This window comes from Megalops cyprinoides, chromosome 1 (assembly GCF_013368585.1).
Source record: "Megalops cyprinoides isolate fMegCyp1 chromosome 1, fMegCyp1.pri, whole genome shotgun sequence".
NCBI lineage: Eukaryota > Metazoa > Chordata > Actinopteri > Elopiformes > Megalopidae > Megalops > Megalops cyprinoides.
Genome location: NC_050583.1, coordinates 50594252 through 50609943, shown reverse-complemented (window position 1 = coordinate 50609943; position 15692 = coordinate 50594252). Strand labels below are relative to the sequence as shown.

Genomic DNA, 15692 nt, shown 5'->3' with positions numbered 1-15692 from the left:
ACAAACCACACAGACTGAGAAGGACAGTTTGGATATGGTTTTTGCAGAACAGCTGAAACATGGCAGGCTGAAACCAGAATAAAGACACCCGACTAGAAAGAACAGGATTTTATTAAGTGCAAAGATATAAATATCCACATCCATCTTTCACCGGAGCTCAGCTCCACATGATTCCGATGCCATGGCAGTAAATGAAACAATCTGGAATTTGCCTCTGAGCGAGGCCCCGGGTCACCATGGCAACCCAAAAAAGACATGTTCTGACTGGAGGCTTGGCAGTCGCCACCGCAGGTGGAGAAGAACGACGGCTTCGAGTGCCTCTTCGCGGTTTTCAATGGAGCCCTCTCTCAGTGAAGCCACTTGGGGTCTTTCCAAGAAAGTCCCCTCTGTCCGTTCTCCCTTTAGGCTGACGCTACAGAGGACAACGCCTCACATCGACTTACAAAGACACATCCACATGACACATTTGTCAGAACGTCGCGTGGGACGTGGGAAATATTTTGGTGGACTGTCGGCTCAAGCGGACGGGGCCGGGCAGGTCCGGGTTGTGTGGGGTTGCCACACCCCTGTCCAAAACCCAGGACCCCTAGGGATGCTGTCCAGCCCAAGTGTCATGTGGCTCAATGCCCGGTAGTTGTGCCCGTCCTTTGTCATGGCCTCCAGGGGTCAGATAGCCACCATATCTCTTCTGTGAGGCGACCAATCCCATGTCAGCCCGTCTCCATAGGGGGCGTGGCCAGAGGGGAGGAGAACTCGGGTCAGCCAATGGCTTTTGGGGAAAGAGAGAGGAACAGAATATTAATTAATTCACATGCACATATTTTCTAATGCATCTAATGCATTAAACCAACAGCACCCAGGTTAAATGGTGCATTTATAGCAGCAGTTATGTCAGGTGTATACACTGTAAACCAGATAATCCTGCTTCTGCTAAACTCTCTCCCCTATTTCCTGTTGCTCTGGCTGTCCCTGGCTGCCACCAAGCTCTGTCACCTGTCACTGAATAAGAAACATACCACTCACCTCCTCTTCTCCACACCAAACAACACCTTCCAGTTGTTTATTCTCCCAAAGTGATGCACGTTTCGGAAAACCTGTCAAAAAACAGGAGGAAGGCTTTTTTGTTTTTGCTTCACCCAGCGTTGCCATTGCCAGATATAGTCATCTTTTTATCATTTATGGCAGAAATGTCAATTTTATCATTTAGCTGACACGTCTCCTATCAAAATGGCTTACTTTTAATGCTATCAAATTCAGTGTAAATGCACAAACAAGCCTTAATCCCACCAATCACAGCTGCCTGAACACTGCTCAATGAAGACACCCAAAACTGACAAAGCAACCACTGACCAGCACACAAACAGATCAGAATCACCTGTAAGGGGCACAGGATATACTCCCAAAAAGGCCCCTGCCTCACCTTCCCCTTTGCCTTCAAACGTTGAGCCTCTTTGCAGTTGATGTGCCTCTCGATGCTGGTCTCACCCCGGGTGATGAGCACGGCGTGCCACAGGGTCAGGCCTCCCAGAGCTATCGCCACCGAGCTGCAGGGAGGACCAATTGCAGGACACCACATACGCTCATGGAGGAGTTCAGGAGTGTACTAAACTTTACGGTCAAGCACAGCTACTAGGCACAGTACAGCTAATGCACATGCATGATTTACATGCACAAGTACAATGTCAAAATTCCTGGCTGGACTGAAAGCTTAAATTAAAACTAGCTGAATACTATCACAGGCTTATTCAAGAGTATTTCTGAAAATAAGCACAGAGCACAGAGGTACCACAGATCAATCTTACAGTTCATTCTTAACGGGAAAGCTCATATTTAAGTACAGTAATGTCCAGCGTCTCAAATAAAGTACATCAGAGGTACTGTAATGAAAGTGATCAGACAAGTGTATCACCTTGTTAGAACCCACAGGTAAATGACGCTCTTATGAAACATCTTGTCCTTGAAGGTAAAAGGAGGTGGTGGAGTCTGGTAATAGCTCTTTGGGAAAAAGAAAACATGGCATTGTGAAAAGTGTGCATCTATCTCACACCTTAAATGTAGCCTTTTGTGACTGACATGCCATTTCATGCATTAAGCCATCTGCAGGGCTGCTAGTACAGGCAGACTCAGAACCCACAGGATCAATGTTACTGTGGTAGAGGGTTGAAACCATTAAAATGCTGTTTGTAGAATTCACTTGCTTTTGTTTTATTTGTATCAAAATCTCACGCCGATCTCAATAATAGCATTCAACGTCTACCAGGCATTTTAATACCTTCAAGACAGCCGGGTCTTTCTTCCCTTCCCATGACGCACTGCTTCTTTAATACTAGTCATTAAATCTGAGAGAATGTGGTTCAGTTCAGGCTCTATTAACAGACCAACATTCTGTCCTTCCTAGACAACAGCACAACAGATTTGTTCCAGTGCCAGCACAGGCAGCAAGCAGATGGCTTTTCAAGATATTTCAGCCTGTAAGTGACAATCCACTCCAAACTAATGCCACACACAGCCACAGACATTGAAAAACGGTTAGCAACCAATCACCGCTAAGTCATATCACGGGAGCAGCCAATCAAAAGGGAGTCAACCTTGGGAGGAATCTCCGAACTCAATGGACAGGAAATCAGCCTCCTACCAATAAGAACAGCCCACACAAGGCTTGAATGTGAGGATGGAAATGGGGGGGACCAATTACTGAGAGACAAGACCCGATTGGCTTTCTTCAGCACTTGCTGAGAAAGATTACAGTCATAACAAATGGCAACTCTTTCCCCCAAGTCATCCTCTAAGACTGTCTAAATCCCACTGGAAGACAAGGTAGGGGGTGGGGCTCAAGCGCTGTGGGCGGGGCTCGAGCATGTGCATAAGGTACCACCCAGTGTGATGCAGGCTCCTCTGTACTACCTGCCCGGTCACCAGTTCTGGGGGCAGGACGCTATAGACCAGCAGCCCCACCCCCGTCACCACAACCCCCTGGGGCTCCTCGTCCACACTTCTGAAGTTCTATTGGAACACAACGTGAACACATATGGTCCCATGTTAATGGCTGCTGACTACCCTTCCCTAAGAGGGGAGGGGAAGAGTGGGCATTGGAAGCTACAACTGGGGCACCCATACACAGAGAACAGACACCACTGTGGGATTCTGCTCTCAGCTGGCCCATTCCGAAACAATCACACAGCACTCACATACAAAGACAATAAATCTGTGGAAAAAAATCACATTAATCCAGGCAGCCTTCCAAGAATGCCATCAAGCCTAGAACACACAGGATTTTTCCTGACAATTGGGAGGGCCCTGCTACTGTACATTACGTCACATTACATTATTGGCCTTTAGCAGATGCTCTCATCCAGAGCAATTTACATAGGTTACAGTTCTCCCATGTTATCCATTTATGCAACTGGATATTTACTGAGGCAATTTTGGGGTAAGTACCTTGCCCAAGGGTGCAGCTGCAGTGCCCCAGCAGGGAATTGAACCAGCAACCTTTCAGTTACAAGCCCTGCTCCTTAACACTATGCTACACTACCCAGTGTACAGGTCACACTGTAAGAGAGAGGTGCATGTAAAAATCTTATGTCCCTTGATCAGCTGCAAACACGGGAGAAGAAGGCATGCTGCCCCCTGCTGGCGGGTGTCCTCACCTCGATGGCAGTGTAGGCGTCAATGAACATCTCTCGGCTGCTGATGCTGCAGTACACACAGCCCAGTGTCATGAAGAGGCAGAAGGAGAAGAAGTATCGGTGGTTGAAGTGACCGACACAGTTATTCAGCCAGGCTGAGGGAGAGACCAGTCAGGGAAGAGACAACGGGAACAGCAGAAAAAACCTACTCACTGCAGCAACTTTTACACTAAAATTACACAACATAATTACATTATTGTCATTTAGTAGACATTAGTGGTCATTTTCACGTTACCCATTTATACAGACGGATCTTTACGGGCGCAATCCTGGATACGCCTTGCATGTGTGACCACCCGAGCTCACCAAGAACAAAATGGAAATAACAACAGGCCAATCATCCAGGCAACCTAGTGAAATGAAGGGGCTCCGTGGAGAATGTGTACAAAGGATACGACAATGATGATCCATCTTCAGTATACACCTGCGAGGCAAGAGAAAGGGAGCAGTGATTTTACTGCGGAAAGGCCTGGCACGTTCAAACGTGTCTCCGAGATTCACACCCAATTCACTTATTTCTGGAACAAGATCAATCCAAAGCCATGCCGCTCCGAGACACTGTTTGCTGTAAGATCGGTTAAGGCCGACCCCTCTCAAATGTCACCTCTCTTAGAGTTTCATCTGGAAAACTCCCGCACAGACATGCAAAGCTTAGCCTTGTGTTCAGCAATTCAACGCAACTGTCTTCTCACCTGTTGCAGATGCTGCAGTGGTGAGTCCTGGGAGGTTTGGGGACGATGCATTTCTTGCAGATGGACACTGATGGCGTGTCACATTTAGTCTAAGTAAAAAAAGACATAAATAATACATAATAATACAAAATTACACACTGACTCACCACATCACCTGACCACACACTGACATATCGAGTCGCCTCATTACACACTAACACACAGATTCACCTGATCACACACTCACACATCGAGTCACCTCATTACACACTAACACACAGATTCACCTGATCACACACTCACACATCGAGTCACCTCATTACACACTAACACACAGATTCACCTGATCACACACTCACACATCGAGTCACCTCATTACACACTAACACACAGATTCACCTGATCACACACTCACACATCGAGTCGCCTCATTACACACTAACACACAGATTCACCTGATCACAAGCTTTCCCATAGCTACATCTGAAGCTCCCAGCATTCCCTGTTCCGTGTCTTCTAATCTGAACTGATCATTGAGCTTTGTCAGGCAATGAGCACTGCATTTACCTGCGCATTTTACCATTTTTCCAACATAAGAAATTGGCAAATATGAAGCTTTCCCATAAATGTATCTGTAGCTCTCAGCATTCCCTGTTCTGTGTCTTCTATTCCAAACTGATCTGTGAGCTTCATCAGGCAACTTACAGCGCATTTGCCTGTGCATTTTACAATTTTTCCAAAATAAGAAATAGGTAAATATGAAGCCAGCTCTATAGCTCTCAGCATTCCCTGGTCTGAATAATCTGTGCCAAACTGATCATTGAGCTTTGTCAGGTAGCAGCGCATTTACCTGCGGAGGGTAGCCAGGAGGGGTAGTGGTGGCCTTGTAGTAGTGGAAGATGACCATCACCAGATTCCAGTGCCCGTAGCACAAGTGCCACACCACCCAGGGCATGGGGTAGGTGGAGACGACCACGGGCAGCAAGCAGGAGTAGACAATGATCAGGATGGAGGTGGTGAGCACTATCACCAAGCACACAAAAACCTGGGGGAGGGTGAGGAGAGGGATTAGCGTCTCACACACACACACACACACACACACACACACACAGTGTGAGAGACAAAGCAAGACAACAAATAAATGGGGTTGGATTGACAGACAAAGAAGAAAATGTCCAGTATTTTAAACAGAAATCATGCACACAGCATTTATCCACAGTGACACTAACCATTCAGTGCCTATAGTGGTCAGTTTTCAAGTATTAGCCAGGAATTTGCAAACATATTTTTACTTGTGACATAAATATGAGGTTAGCAACCAAGATGAACAGCTCTATGGCTGCATCAGAACAGTTTTGCATCTGGGATCTTTCCATGAGGACATCTACTAATAACTGTCCATTGGTGTTAAAGATGAAGCTGCTCTCCTGAAACTGAAAGTGTTATTTTGTTGTGTTTGTTGTGCATTTGTGCAACTGCGTGTGGCTGGGCGGACCAATGGACGACCTGCATGTTTTGCCACATGTGGGGCAGACTTAATCAGCATCTACATCTATATAAAAGGACAGAATATACTTATATAAGTGGATAACAAAAGAATGCAGCCTTACAGTTTTTCCATAGTGACTTACCACCCCAAACCAACGAGTCAGATTGTCCACCAGCCAGTACACAGGCTCAAACAGTGAATCCAGGACCACATCTGAGTTGGTGAGGCTGTTGAAATAGAGAGAGCGGAGCAGCAGCCTGCTGTAGCTCCAGACCTCCCCCAGCTTCTTGGAGGGCTTACTGCGGCCTCGCCAAGCACACAGCCGGAGCCACCGCAGGAACAACCGCATGACTCTGAGGAGGAACCAGGTCCAGCTCCGCATTCCCCCCTGCAACACACAGACCAACACACTGAGTCACCTCATTACACACTAACGCACAGATTCACCTGATCACACACTCACACATCGAGTCACCTCATTACACACTAACACACAGATTCACCTGATCACACACTCACACATCGAGTCACCTCATTACACACTAACGCACAGATTCACCTGATCACAGACTGACACATCGAGTCGCCTCATTACACACTAACACACAGATTCACCTGATCACACACTCACACATCGAGTCACCTCATTACACACTAACACACAGATTCACCTGATCACACACTCACACATCGAGTCACCTCATTACACACTAACACACAGATTCACCTGATCACACACTCACACATCGAGTCACCTCATTACACACTAACACACAGATTCACCTGATCACACACTCACACATCGAGTCACCTCATTACACACTAACACACAGATTCACCTGATCACACACTCACACATCGAGTCACCTCATTACACACTAATGCACAGATTCACCTGATCACACACTGACACATCGAGTCACCTCATTACACACTAACACACAGATTCACCTGATCACACACTCACACATCGAGTCACCTCATTACACACTGACACACAGATTCACCTGATCACAGACTGACACATCGAGTCACCTCATTACACACTAACACACAGATTCACCTGATCACACACTCACACATCGAGTCACCTCATTACACACTAACACACAGATTCACCTGATCACACACTCACACATCGAGTCACCTCATTACACACTAACGCACAGATTCACCTGATCACACACTCACATATCGAGTCACCTCATTACACACTAACACACAGATTCACCTGATCACACACTCACACATCGAGTCACCTCATTACACACTAACACACCACATCACCTGACCACACACTGAAACACTGAGTCACCGCATTACACACTGGCATACTGCGTCACCTGACTACACACTGACTAAAGCACACACTAAGTGACCCAATTACACACTAACACAGAGTCAACTTACCAGACACTGACAAACTGTGCGATCTAATCACACACCGAGTGACTTGATCACAGGCTGTCCTGATCAAACACAGAGAAGGACTCACTAATGGTATCAGAGATTAAAAACTCGGCTGACCGGATCCAAAACTGTGATGCTGCCAATCCTGTCCTCACCCTGCAGAGATGCACTGTCACACTCCCTGTCTGGTCTATTTCCCTGTGATAAACTGAGACACACACCTATTGCAGCAGACATTTTAGCCTCCACATTCTCATCTCCCCAACATGGAACACTCAATCACTTTCCTATAACACAGCAAGACACTTATATACCACAAGAGCCACTGAGACACCACCTCAGACCCCTCCACCTTCCTCAAGAGCCTTCAGTTCCATATTTAACCAGAAGAGCCCTACATTCACAGATCTGTGAAAGTATCAATCTAACTGACAACAGCAAAGTGCTCCTAAGAGCCAGCATGATGGAGAGGCTTGACCAGAGAAGAGAAGAAACGCATCAGCCATTGAACTCAAAAACAGAGGGAGGTTTCATCTCAAAACTCACATGTCATGAGTGCCCTTGGCCTTATATTGCCCTCCTTGACATCACACAAAGTCAATGGGAATTCAGCACTAGGATGCTTTTCCAGGCTAGAGCGAGTGGACTTCTAACACAGGTATTAGTTCCTGAGTATCGCTAACATGGTTATGACTAAACCCAGCTTAATTTCACTACAATCAGCAAGGCGGCAGCTAGCAATACACTAGCCTTCGCTCTTTGGCTCTTGTAAGCCAGTGAAGCTGGAGAAGAATGTGATCCCCCTAACCTGCACACATGCAATGCCAGGAACTCCGTGAGGTCAACACTCCATGGAATGACCCCCATCAGAGATTCTCTAGAGTGACAAGATGTGTAACTCTCCATGTTATACTGAAAATTCTGTCCATGGTAGTGAAAACTTAGTATTTTCTGTTGTAATTCAGAGTCTATGGGATGTGTCACAGCTCAGGGTAGAAGATGCAAATGAAAAATCACAGGGGAGCATACAACATAAAACACTGCTGCTGTTTCAGATAAAGTGCCCACAAATGAAGGCTGTGGCCTCTAGCAGGAAAAATAAAAAGGAACAACAGGTCTAGTGGTCTCCGTGGTAACCTCCATTTACCACGGTAGATAGCTCTGCAGCTCAGGAGCTGAGTCTCCCTTCTTTGAGTGAACACCTACAGCCTCCAAGCCCACTCCATAACTCAGGGGAGCGTTTCCCCTGCAACATGACCACAACATGACCAGGTTGATGACAACCTCTCAGATGGCAAGAAACATCAAACCCCTCCGGAGCTCATCCTGTGCTCGCAGGGACAAAATTCAGCCCTGCCCTTCCAACGTGCTGACCTTCAAACACACAGAGAGACGGGCAGATTCCCAGCTGACTCCTCATCCCAGCAATCCACGAGCATGGCTGTACCACCAACTCCATGCGAGGAAGGCACAGAGGGATATGGACGTCTCCATGGTTACTCAGTGCATGTGTTGACAATACAGCAGCCTTTGCTACAACTGAAGCAAACGGATGCTAAAACAGACAGAGACTCAGTAACAGTGGGAGGGAAACAACACTGGAGAGGGGAGAAGCCATGATGTGTCACCATCTTTACATGTGAGCAAGCACATTTAACCAGCTGCAGTCAGGTGACTGGCTGTGACAGACTGGCCAACCTGAGTTATTTTAACACCAGAACAGACCATTTTCTGAAAAGCCCAGCCCATTTACCTACGGTGACTGTGTAGGGCTCCTTTGGCAGCTGGTTCATTTTATTATATTCACTGACTGTTCTATTTCTTGTTCCATTTTGAGATCACTTTGATGATTAAACATTCTTTTTTAGATGCTTCCCATGGCTCATAAAACTCTGTGTGGTCTGTTCTGCTAATACATGGCCTGAAAAACGACATATAAATCTTATGTTGACATATCAAAACAGCTGGCGGTTTCATATGTCAACATAAGACAAATGACTGCTGCTCAGGGGAAAACAATGATAGTGTGATGCCAACAGCTAGGCTTTGTCACACTGATTTTAAAGCATTCTTTTGGTGACTGTTTACATTATGTTTTGGAGTGGATCATTGGCTGCTGGGCTTATGCACGTCCCTGCACATTGGCACGAGCTTCAGGTGCAATCCTTTCGACCAGGAAATCCAAAGCGAACGTCACATTTCATAACATCACTATTCGTTACACAGTTCTATTCACCCACTCATATTCATGAGTTCAAACATCAGAGAATCAGCGATGGATCTGTGTGTATCACGGATGTCACGACTCTACTGATGCATCGGACATTAGCGGGTACACATAGCTAACGTCGGTTAGTTTGGTACTGAGTTGTAAGCCTGTAGATTGTGGAAGCAAGGACAAACTGCCATGCGCTGAACCCACCAGATACAATGAGTGATTGCAAGCAACGAGGTGCTGACGCATGGGGGTATTATAGGCTATTGTTTAATAAGGATGTACCTGAATGAGTTTCTCTATACAATGGATACAAGTGTCTACTTATGGTGTACTGTCACACATATCTGTTCTAATGCCTACCTTGCTCGCTAAATAACTTGCTGAGCTATCATTCACATGTCAAGTATTCATAAAACGCCTCTGCAGCATAAACTTTGCCTCCTGACGAAATACAGGAGTGGGACAACATCGTAATTCCTCACATTGCACCGCTAGCTAAGTTTCTCATTTAGTAAAGTTAACTAGTAAAAATAAAACCAGAAAGGGTGACAATCTGTAGACAGACACTAATAATTGTAACAACATACAGTAGGCTACAACAATATGGCTACTGTAACTCTACACTGTGCTTGTATTAGCTGGATATGGTTTGCAACATAGTGTCCTTTCGAACTTGCGTTGTTTCCAGCCAGTCTCTCTTCCGCAAAACAGCATTCAACAGCGGCTACGTTACCAACCTGGCTATGACACTATTTTAACCATTTCTTTCTACTGCTTTGCATTTTCGGACCATTCTGTCACCTATAATCGCTGCTATCTGACGTTAGCTTCCTGAGCAGAAAAAAATAGCAAGTGAACAGTTGGACAGCAAGATCCATCAACACGATCCACTGTACACAACAGATTTAATAAAGGATTTTGATCAAATTCACCTAAACCCGTATTTAGACAGAATATAGTTCATTCTATAAGACATCAAGAACATAAATGTGTCTAATACACGATAACGGCTAAGTGGCTAGCTAACTAATTACCTAGTGATTCAGTTTCCATCACGCCTCTCTGTCGAGCGTTAGCAAGCTAGATAGGTATCTGGCGGGATAATGTCATTATCGTGACAAGATCGGGGTCTCTCAAAGTCAGTATACTCACTTGGCATCGATGGGCCTCCCTCCGTTTAGTAAGCGACAACTTAACTCATGGTCGCAGTGTTGTTCGAGATCGAAAATATTTATAATGAACAATTGAAAGAGAGAGCTAACTACGTTTCATTTGCTAGCCGTCCCTTAGACTACGCACAGTGACACAGAAGCACTATGGGAAATGAAGTTCGGGAAATCTGGCAATAATAATGTTCTTGTGTCAAGCAGATTCATAGATAAACTGCTGGTATTGTATGGAAAACGTGTACAGCAACAGTGTATTTATTTACAGAGCAATAACAGATGTCAGGCATAGCCACAGAGTCTTTGGGTATTGTAGTCCATTTCTCGACGACACCTCGTGTGGACAAGCGCGTGGCGTGTATGTGTGACTGGTCTATGCGAAAACCCAGCGATGTGATGACCGATTTCTGCGAGCGATGCCTGTCAGGGTCCTTATCATCATAACATGATTATACGGATCATGCCTCAGTCAGAAAATAATCACTGGTGTATAATATACATTTTCTTACATACATACAGTTTCTTAATACAGAGGCGGTCCCCTCCCAGTGTTTTATTGCTTACTAGATAGCAAGGTTCCATCCGAGATCACGCGCTGGGTTTCAAACTAAATTAAGGTCGCTAGCTAATAACATAGATCAATCAGCACTGGTTGGATACACATTAAAATGTAAAATTCTCAAAGTGAACTGTATCCTACAAGTTTACTGTATCAGAATTTCGCTCCCCACCGTCAATTCTTCACATGGGAAATATTTTGTCCCCAATTTCATTTCACAAAAAGAGAAAACTTAAAGGTAATAGCCACAAAGAACAGCCCTCAAGATAATCAGTTTCTCCTTGAGGACAGAGGCACCTAACCGGGGTACTCTCCCCCCTCTTCATTACCTTAACAAACTACTCCATCATCAGACACAATCAGCAACGCTAACTCAGATCTCCCCTGCACCCCAAAAATCTGGTTCATGCTGCTAACAAGACACACAGCTGTGGGGCTGGGGCAAGCCAGCACTACTTCCAGAGGTTTGTGGAACAGGGAGATGTTTTTGAGCAGGAATGCTTGGAGGATTCAGGGCTGTGCCTGTGGTTTCATGGCCCAGAGCTTCAGTGATTGAACAGCCTGCCAACTGACATGTCACACAGTAAAATCATCAGCAATCATGCTGTGGTGAGGCAACACTGAGGACACAATTAAAACAGAGATAAACAAGAACATACATTATTTTCATTTTAGGTCACTTTTCTTAGCAAACCCATACTGAAATTAAAAGGCTACACTGAACTAGAAAACCCCAAAGGGATGGGATTTTCACACCTCAAAAGGTACACTGTAAACAGTTTACAACTCCTAAGAACATTGAATTTCCACAGAATATTGTGATTGACACATTCCATGCTTGAAAAATCATGTTTATTTTTTTGTACTTTTCCAAAGGCAAGAAAAGAAACCAAGAATGAATGTAAATGCATAGAAACAAAAACTGTAATCTGGTTTCGGGATCATATATTCCACCGAGTCTTCAGAACAGTGCTGTCAATTACCAGTCGTAATTAAAGAACATTTACTTCAAAATCCCGATCGCTTTATAGCTACTGGTTGTCACTTGTTTTGTATGTAGCCATCACTTCGGAAGTCTTCCTCTCCGAGTGTCTCCATGAACTGAGAATACCAGGCGCTCGATCCTGTCATACGCAGGGCTTGGTCTGCATTGTCAGATAGAAGCTGTGTGTTCCTGGAGGAAAGGGAATGCTGGATGTCGAGGCGAGAGCCCGCAGAGGGGAATCAGAAGCCTTGCTTCAGGCCTGGAGATACTCAGGCTGTACCCTGGCCACCTTCCGGAACTCTTTAGCGTGAGTCCGGGGGCACTGCATCTCACACCAGCTGATCGGCACCATCTGCACGCCTGTTCCAAAATCAAAATAAAAGGACCAAAAAAAAAAAAAATCACCAATTTTACACACAAAAGGACATGACTGTGCAATCTGTCACTGCAAACCTGTGATTGTACCCCTGTGGAAATGTCCAACTTTGCTATACTTCGCTGTCTGCCATTATTTTTCAGATGTCCTGTGGGTTGATTTACATTTGACAGCTCTTGTGGCTGGGCGAGACTGCTGTTCACTTTGATACTTCCAGCTCTCGCAGCCTTGCTTCAATTTTTTGCTCAGCTTTGAGAATAAGAAATCCAATGAGTACACAGCCAATATAAAACAAACAAACAAAAAAGACAAATGGCCTTTTCCCATTGATGTCTTAGGCAACAGGGGGTGCGGCCTCCGCCTGCTCCGCCCTGCCCTGCTCCACCCTGCCCTGCCCCACCTGCTTACCTGCCTCGCTGTGTGCCACCACCACACCCAGCTCGTTCTCCGCCGTCGTCAGCAGGTAGTTGGACTGAACATCACCCAGGGAAATCTGAGCCCTGGTCAAGGTCAATGCCAGACAAGACAGAGAGTAACGGTTTCATTACCATGAGGGCATGCTAAGCATTGTCACCTGCTTCAGAAATTCAAGTCTAAATTTTGAGAAAAGTGATGGATAAACAGCAAAGTTAGGTCTCCTGTTTGGCTCCTACTGAGCCATGCCTGAACGAACACTGACGTCCATGCTCTTTGTCATATTTGAGTTTATCCTGTAAACTGCATTATAACGTTCTTCACACTTAATTAAGTAAAAGCTTAGTATAAAACACACACAAAGTAGTGTGTGTTCTTTTGTTGTTGGTTTGCAATTTTTTGGAATGTGTCAATTCTGATGAAAATATTGAAAAAACACCACAAGCTTCAGGGTTCATTCTAGATTTGCTGCCTAGGTTTCACAGTTTTCTAAGCATTCAGAGCACATATATGTATGCCTGGGGTTTCGATAATGGAAACATTCCTGAGCATTTCCTATGGTCAGCACACTCCTTAGGTCAGTACAATCAATGCAGATGTTCTGTTAACTATACTCCAGGCGGTCTCTGCAGCCTGCACCCCAGGTAGCCTCTGGTTTACTAATAAAAGGATACCACTTTTGCAAGGACAATGTCTCCGGGCCGGAAACTTTTGTATGTCTCAACCTGAAATTGAAACAAACACAGAATATGAGCAAACACACTTTTAATGATTTGTAAAATTGTTTGTGCAAAATGTATGTTCACATTTTTGATTAAAAAAGTCAACTTCTCTGGTACTTTTCACAGCAATGGCTTGTAGCCACAGGCACTTGTTACAGGAATATTTGCACAAAGACGACTCTTGGAGCTGTTGACATATACCTTGTCTTTTTCTGTTGCTCTTACATCTTCTTTCCTGTGAAAGACAGTCATTACAACTCTGCATATGATGGCTGATCACATATGCTGTCAAATACTTTCATCCAAATGAACAATAAAGAGTCTAAAACAATGTAATTAGGATCGATACTGTCACCCAGTACAATGTCTGATTATGGAAAATACAACCTACCTAACTATCTTACCTGATAGTTCCTCTGAACCTGTCCTTCAGTGGGGTGGAACCAACATAGAGGATGTGGACTTTAGCAAACCTTGGGTTGATACTGGTAACCTAAAAAAAGAAAAACATTGTCCCCATGACAAAAAACACATATCACCCTGATTTCACCATAAGTGCAATCGTGTGAATGCATGGAACATACAAGCTGTCAAGATTACACATACCAGACAAAAGCATCAACATGAAACACAGCTCATTTAGGTGTGTTACAAAATCGCTTCATAACTCAAAAGACCCCCTTTTCTTACCTTGCACGTGACTATAGCGCCGACATCAGGCAGCAATTGTGCCTCTGTTTCTCTCACGACAGATATCACAGGCAGCTGAAAGCAAAAAGCATTCCATATGGGAAATGGTTATGAAGTCAGCTGAGCTTAAATTCTACACTAAATCCAAACACGCAGAGCACACAACACATCGACCATGCCACGCACCTCTTCTCCTTCGTTCTTCCTCAGCACATATCCAGCAAGAGAGGCAAAGATGTAGCCATGTCGCAGGTACGTCCCTGTCCCTGGAATACAATCCTCCGTGCTGCACAGCCTCTCTCCTGCAGGGTGCAGTGGATGTTTGACAAAAGTACACAACCAGATCCAACCAACTTAGGGCTGCAATAATACTCCCTGCAGAACGCAACACGCGTTTACAGCACTTTTGAAAATGTAAAACATATATCGTTTACGATACTAATACAGAGGAATATATTCTATATATGTTTCTATTGCGAAACAATTTCAACGTCGCACATACAGTTTCAGAAAGCTCTCACTTAGATGATCCTGTCTGGTTCATTTCAGCACTAACGAGGTAGTTAGCGACCTATCTAGTATTCACTTATTTATTTCGCAAAACAAATCAATGTAATCATCAGATCGCGTACAGATTGCAAGTGGTAACACCCTACGGCTTTTGAGTAATTTGCATTTAGGTCAGATTGAAAACATGAAAGAAACGGAGTGTTTTGGAACGAACGATGCCCCAGGCAGTGGGACGGGCCGATAGAAAAAAAGTTGACTGGTGAGTTAGCCATCAAGCTAAACTAGTACTGAACAATCAGCTGACAAGCAATTTAGCAGAAAACGTAATGTCGACAATTAGCATGGACTACAACCCTTATTGTCTGTAACACAATTACAGGTAATTACTAGTACGGCTAGTCAAGTGTTTAAAGTCAACATGACGAGTACTCGACACACCCTGTACAGAGCATTTGAAGCTAACTTGATAGCCAAACATCATTTCACCCAACATCTTAATGCTAAAGAAGTCTCCCACGATGACAAGTGGGTGAAAAACTAAACTGAATACATATATATCTGCCTTCATCTATTAGCACGTACAATATAAATTGAAAAAAAAAAGGAAATCCAAGAGTAACCACATTTGAAAACACGTTTACTGTTCCGACTCACCTGGAACACACAGCTTCATGGGAGACATGTTTTCAAGCAAAAGAATCGTGGCTGTCATTGGTCCATACACTGAGAGCAAGACGTTATCTGATTCGACATTCAGCATGGAGGAGGCTGGCGTTTTCATACACCATGTTTGTTG

The 15692-nt window shown here is 44.7% G+C and overlaps 2 protein-coding genes across 3 annotated transcripts; both read right to left on the bottom strand.

Moving 5' to 3' along the window:
• Positions 1–231: 231 nt before the first annotated feature.
• On the bottom strand, positions 232–10802 carry zdhhc16b (zinc finger DHHC-type palmitoyltransferase 16b). Of its 2 annotated transcripts, XM_036537771.1 has the most exons (11): positions 10627–10802; positions 5989–6234; positions 5208–5402; positions 4379–4467; positions 4082–4110; positions 3648–3781; positions 2905–3003; positions 1910–1995; positions 1421–1544; positions 1024–1094; positions 232–769 (listed from the first exon to the last, which is right to left on the bottom strand). In XM_036537771.1, the coding sequence occupies exons 2-11, from the start codon at positions 6226–6228 to the stop codon at positions 667–669; spliced, it is 1170 nt and encodes a 389-aa protein (XP_036393664.1). In that variant the 5' UTR covers positions 6229–6234; positions 10627–10802; the 3' UTR covers positions 232–666. The 2 variants fall into 2 exon arrangements, with proteins under 2 accessions (XP_036393664.1, XP_036393657.1); XM_036537764.1 differs by lacking the exon at positions 2905–3003 and having other exon boundaries at positions 10627–10797.
• A 1232-nt stretch (positions 10803–12034) lies between these two features.
• Positions 12035–15586, bottom strand: exosc1 (exosome component 1). The gene is made up of 8 exons (XM_036541386.1): positions 15551–15586; positions 14573–14688; positions 14387–14461; positions 14101–14189; positions 13898–13931; positions 13649–13699; positions 12969–13053; positions 12035–12544 (listed from the first exon to the last, which is right to left on the bottom strand). The coding sequence occupies exons 1-8, from the start codon at positions 15576–15578 to the stop codon at positions 12438–12440; spliced, it is 585 nt and encodes a 194-aa protein (XP_036397279.1). The 5' UTR covers positions 15579–15586; the 3' UTR covers positions 12035–12437.
• Between the last annotated feature and the right edge of the window lie 106 nt (positions 15587–15692).

Bases quoted from the DNA above. Each gene is read 5' to 3' on its own strand.
- zdhhc16b (XM_036537771.1), bottom strand. From the start codon at position 6,228: ATGCGGAGCTGGACCTGGTTCCTCCTCAGAGTCATGCGGTTGTTCCTG. The intron at 4,468-5,207 runs GTAAATGCGCTG...TTTTTTACTTAG, and splicing joins CTCCTGGCTACCCTCCGCAG to ACTAAATGTGACACGCCATC. The intron at 1,095-1,420 runs GTGAGGCAGGGG...GTTTTTTGACAG, and splicing joins GTTTGAAGGCAAAGGGGAAG to GTTTTCCGAAACGTGCATCA.
- exosc1 (XM_036541386.1), bottom strand. From the start codon at position 15,578: ATGTCTCCCATGAAGCTGTGTGTTCCAG. The intron at 14,689-15,550 runs GTGAGTCGGAAC...TGCACCCTGCAG, and splicing joins CATGAAGCTGTGTGTTCCAG to GAGAGAGGCTGTGCAGCACG. The intron at 14,462-14,572 runs GTGCGTGGCATG...TTTTGCTTTCAG, and splicing joins GGAAGAACGAAGGAGAAGAG to CTGCCTGTGATATCTGTCGT.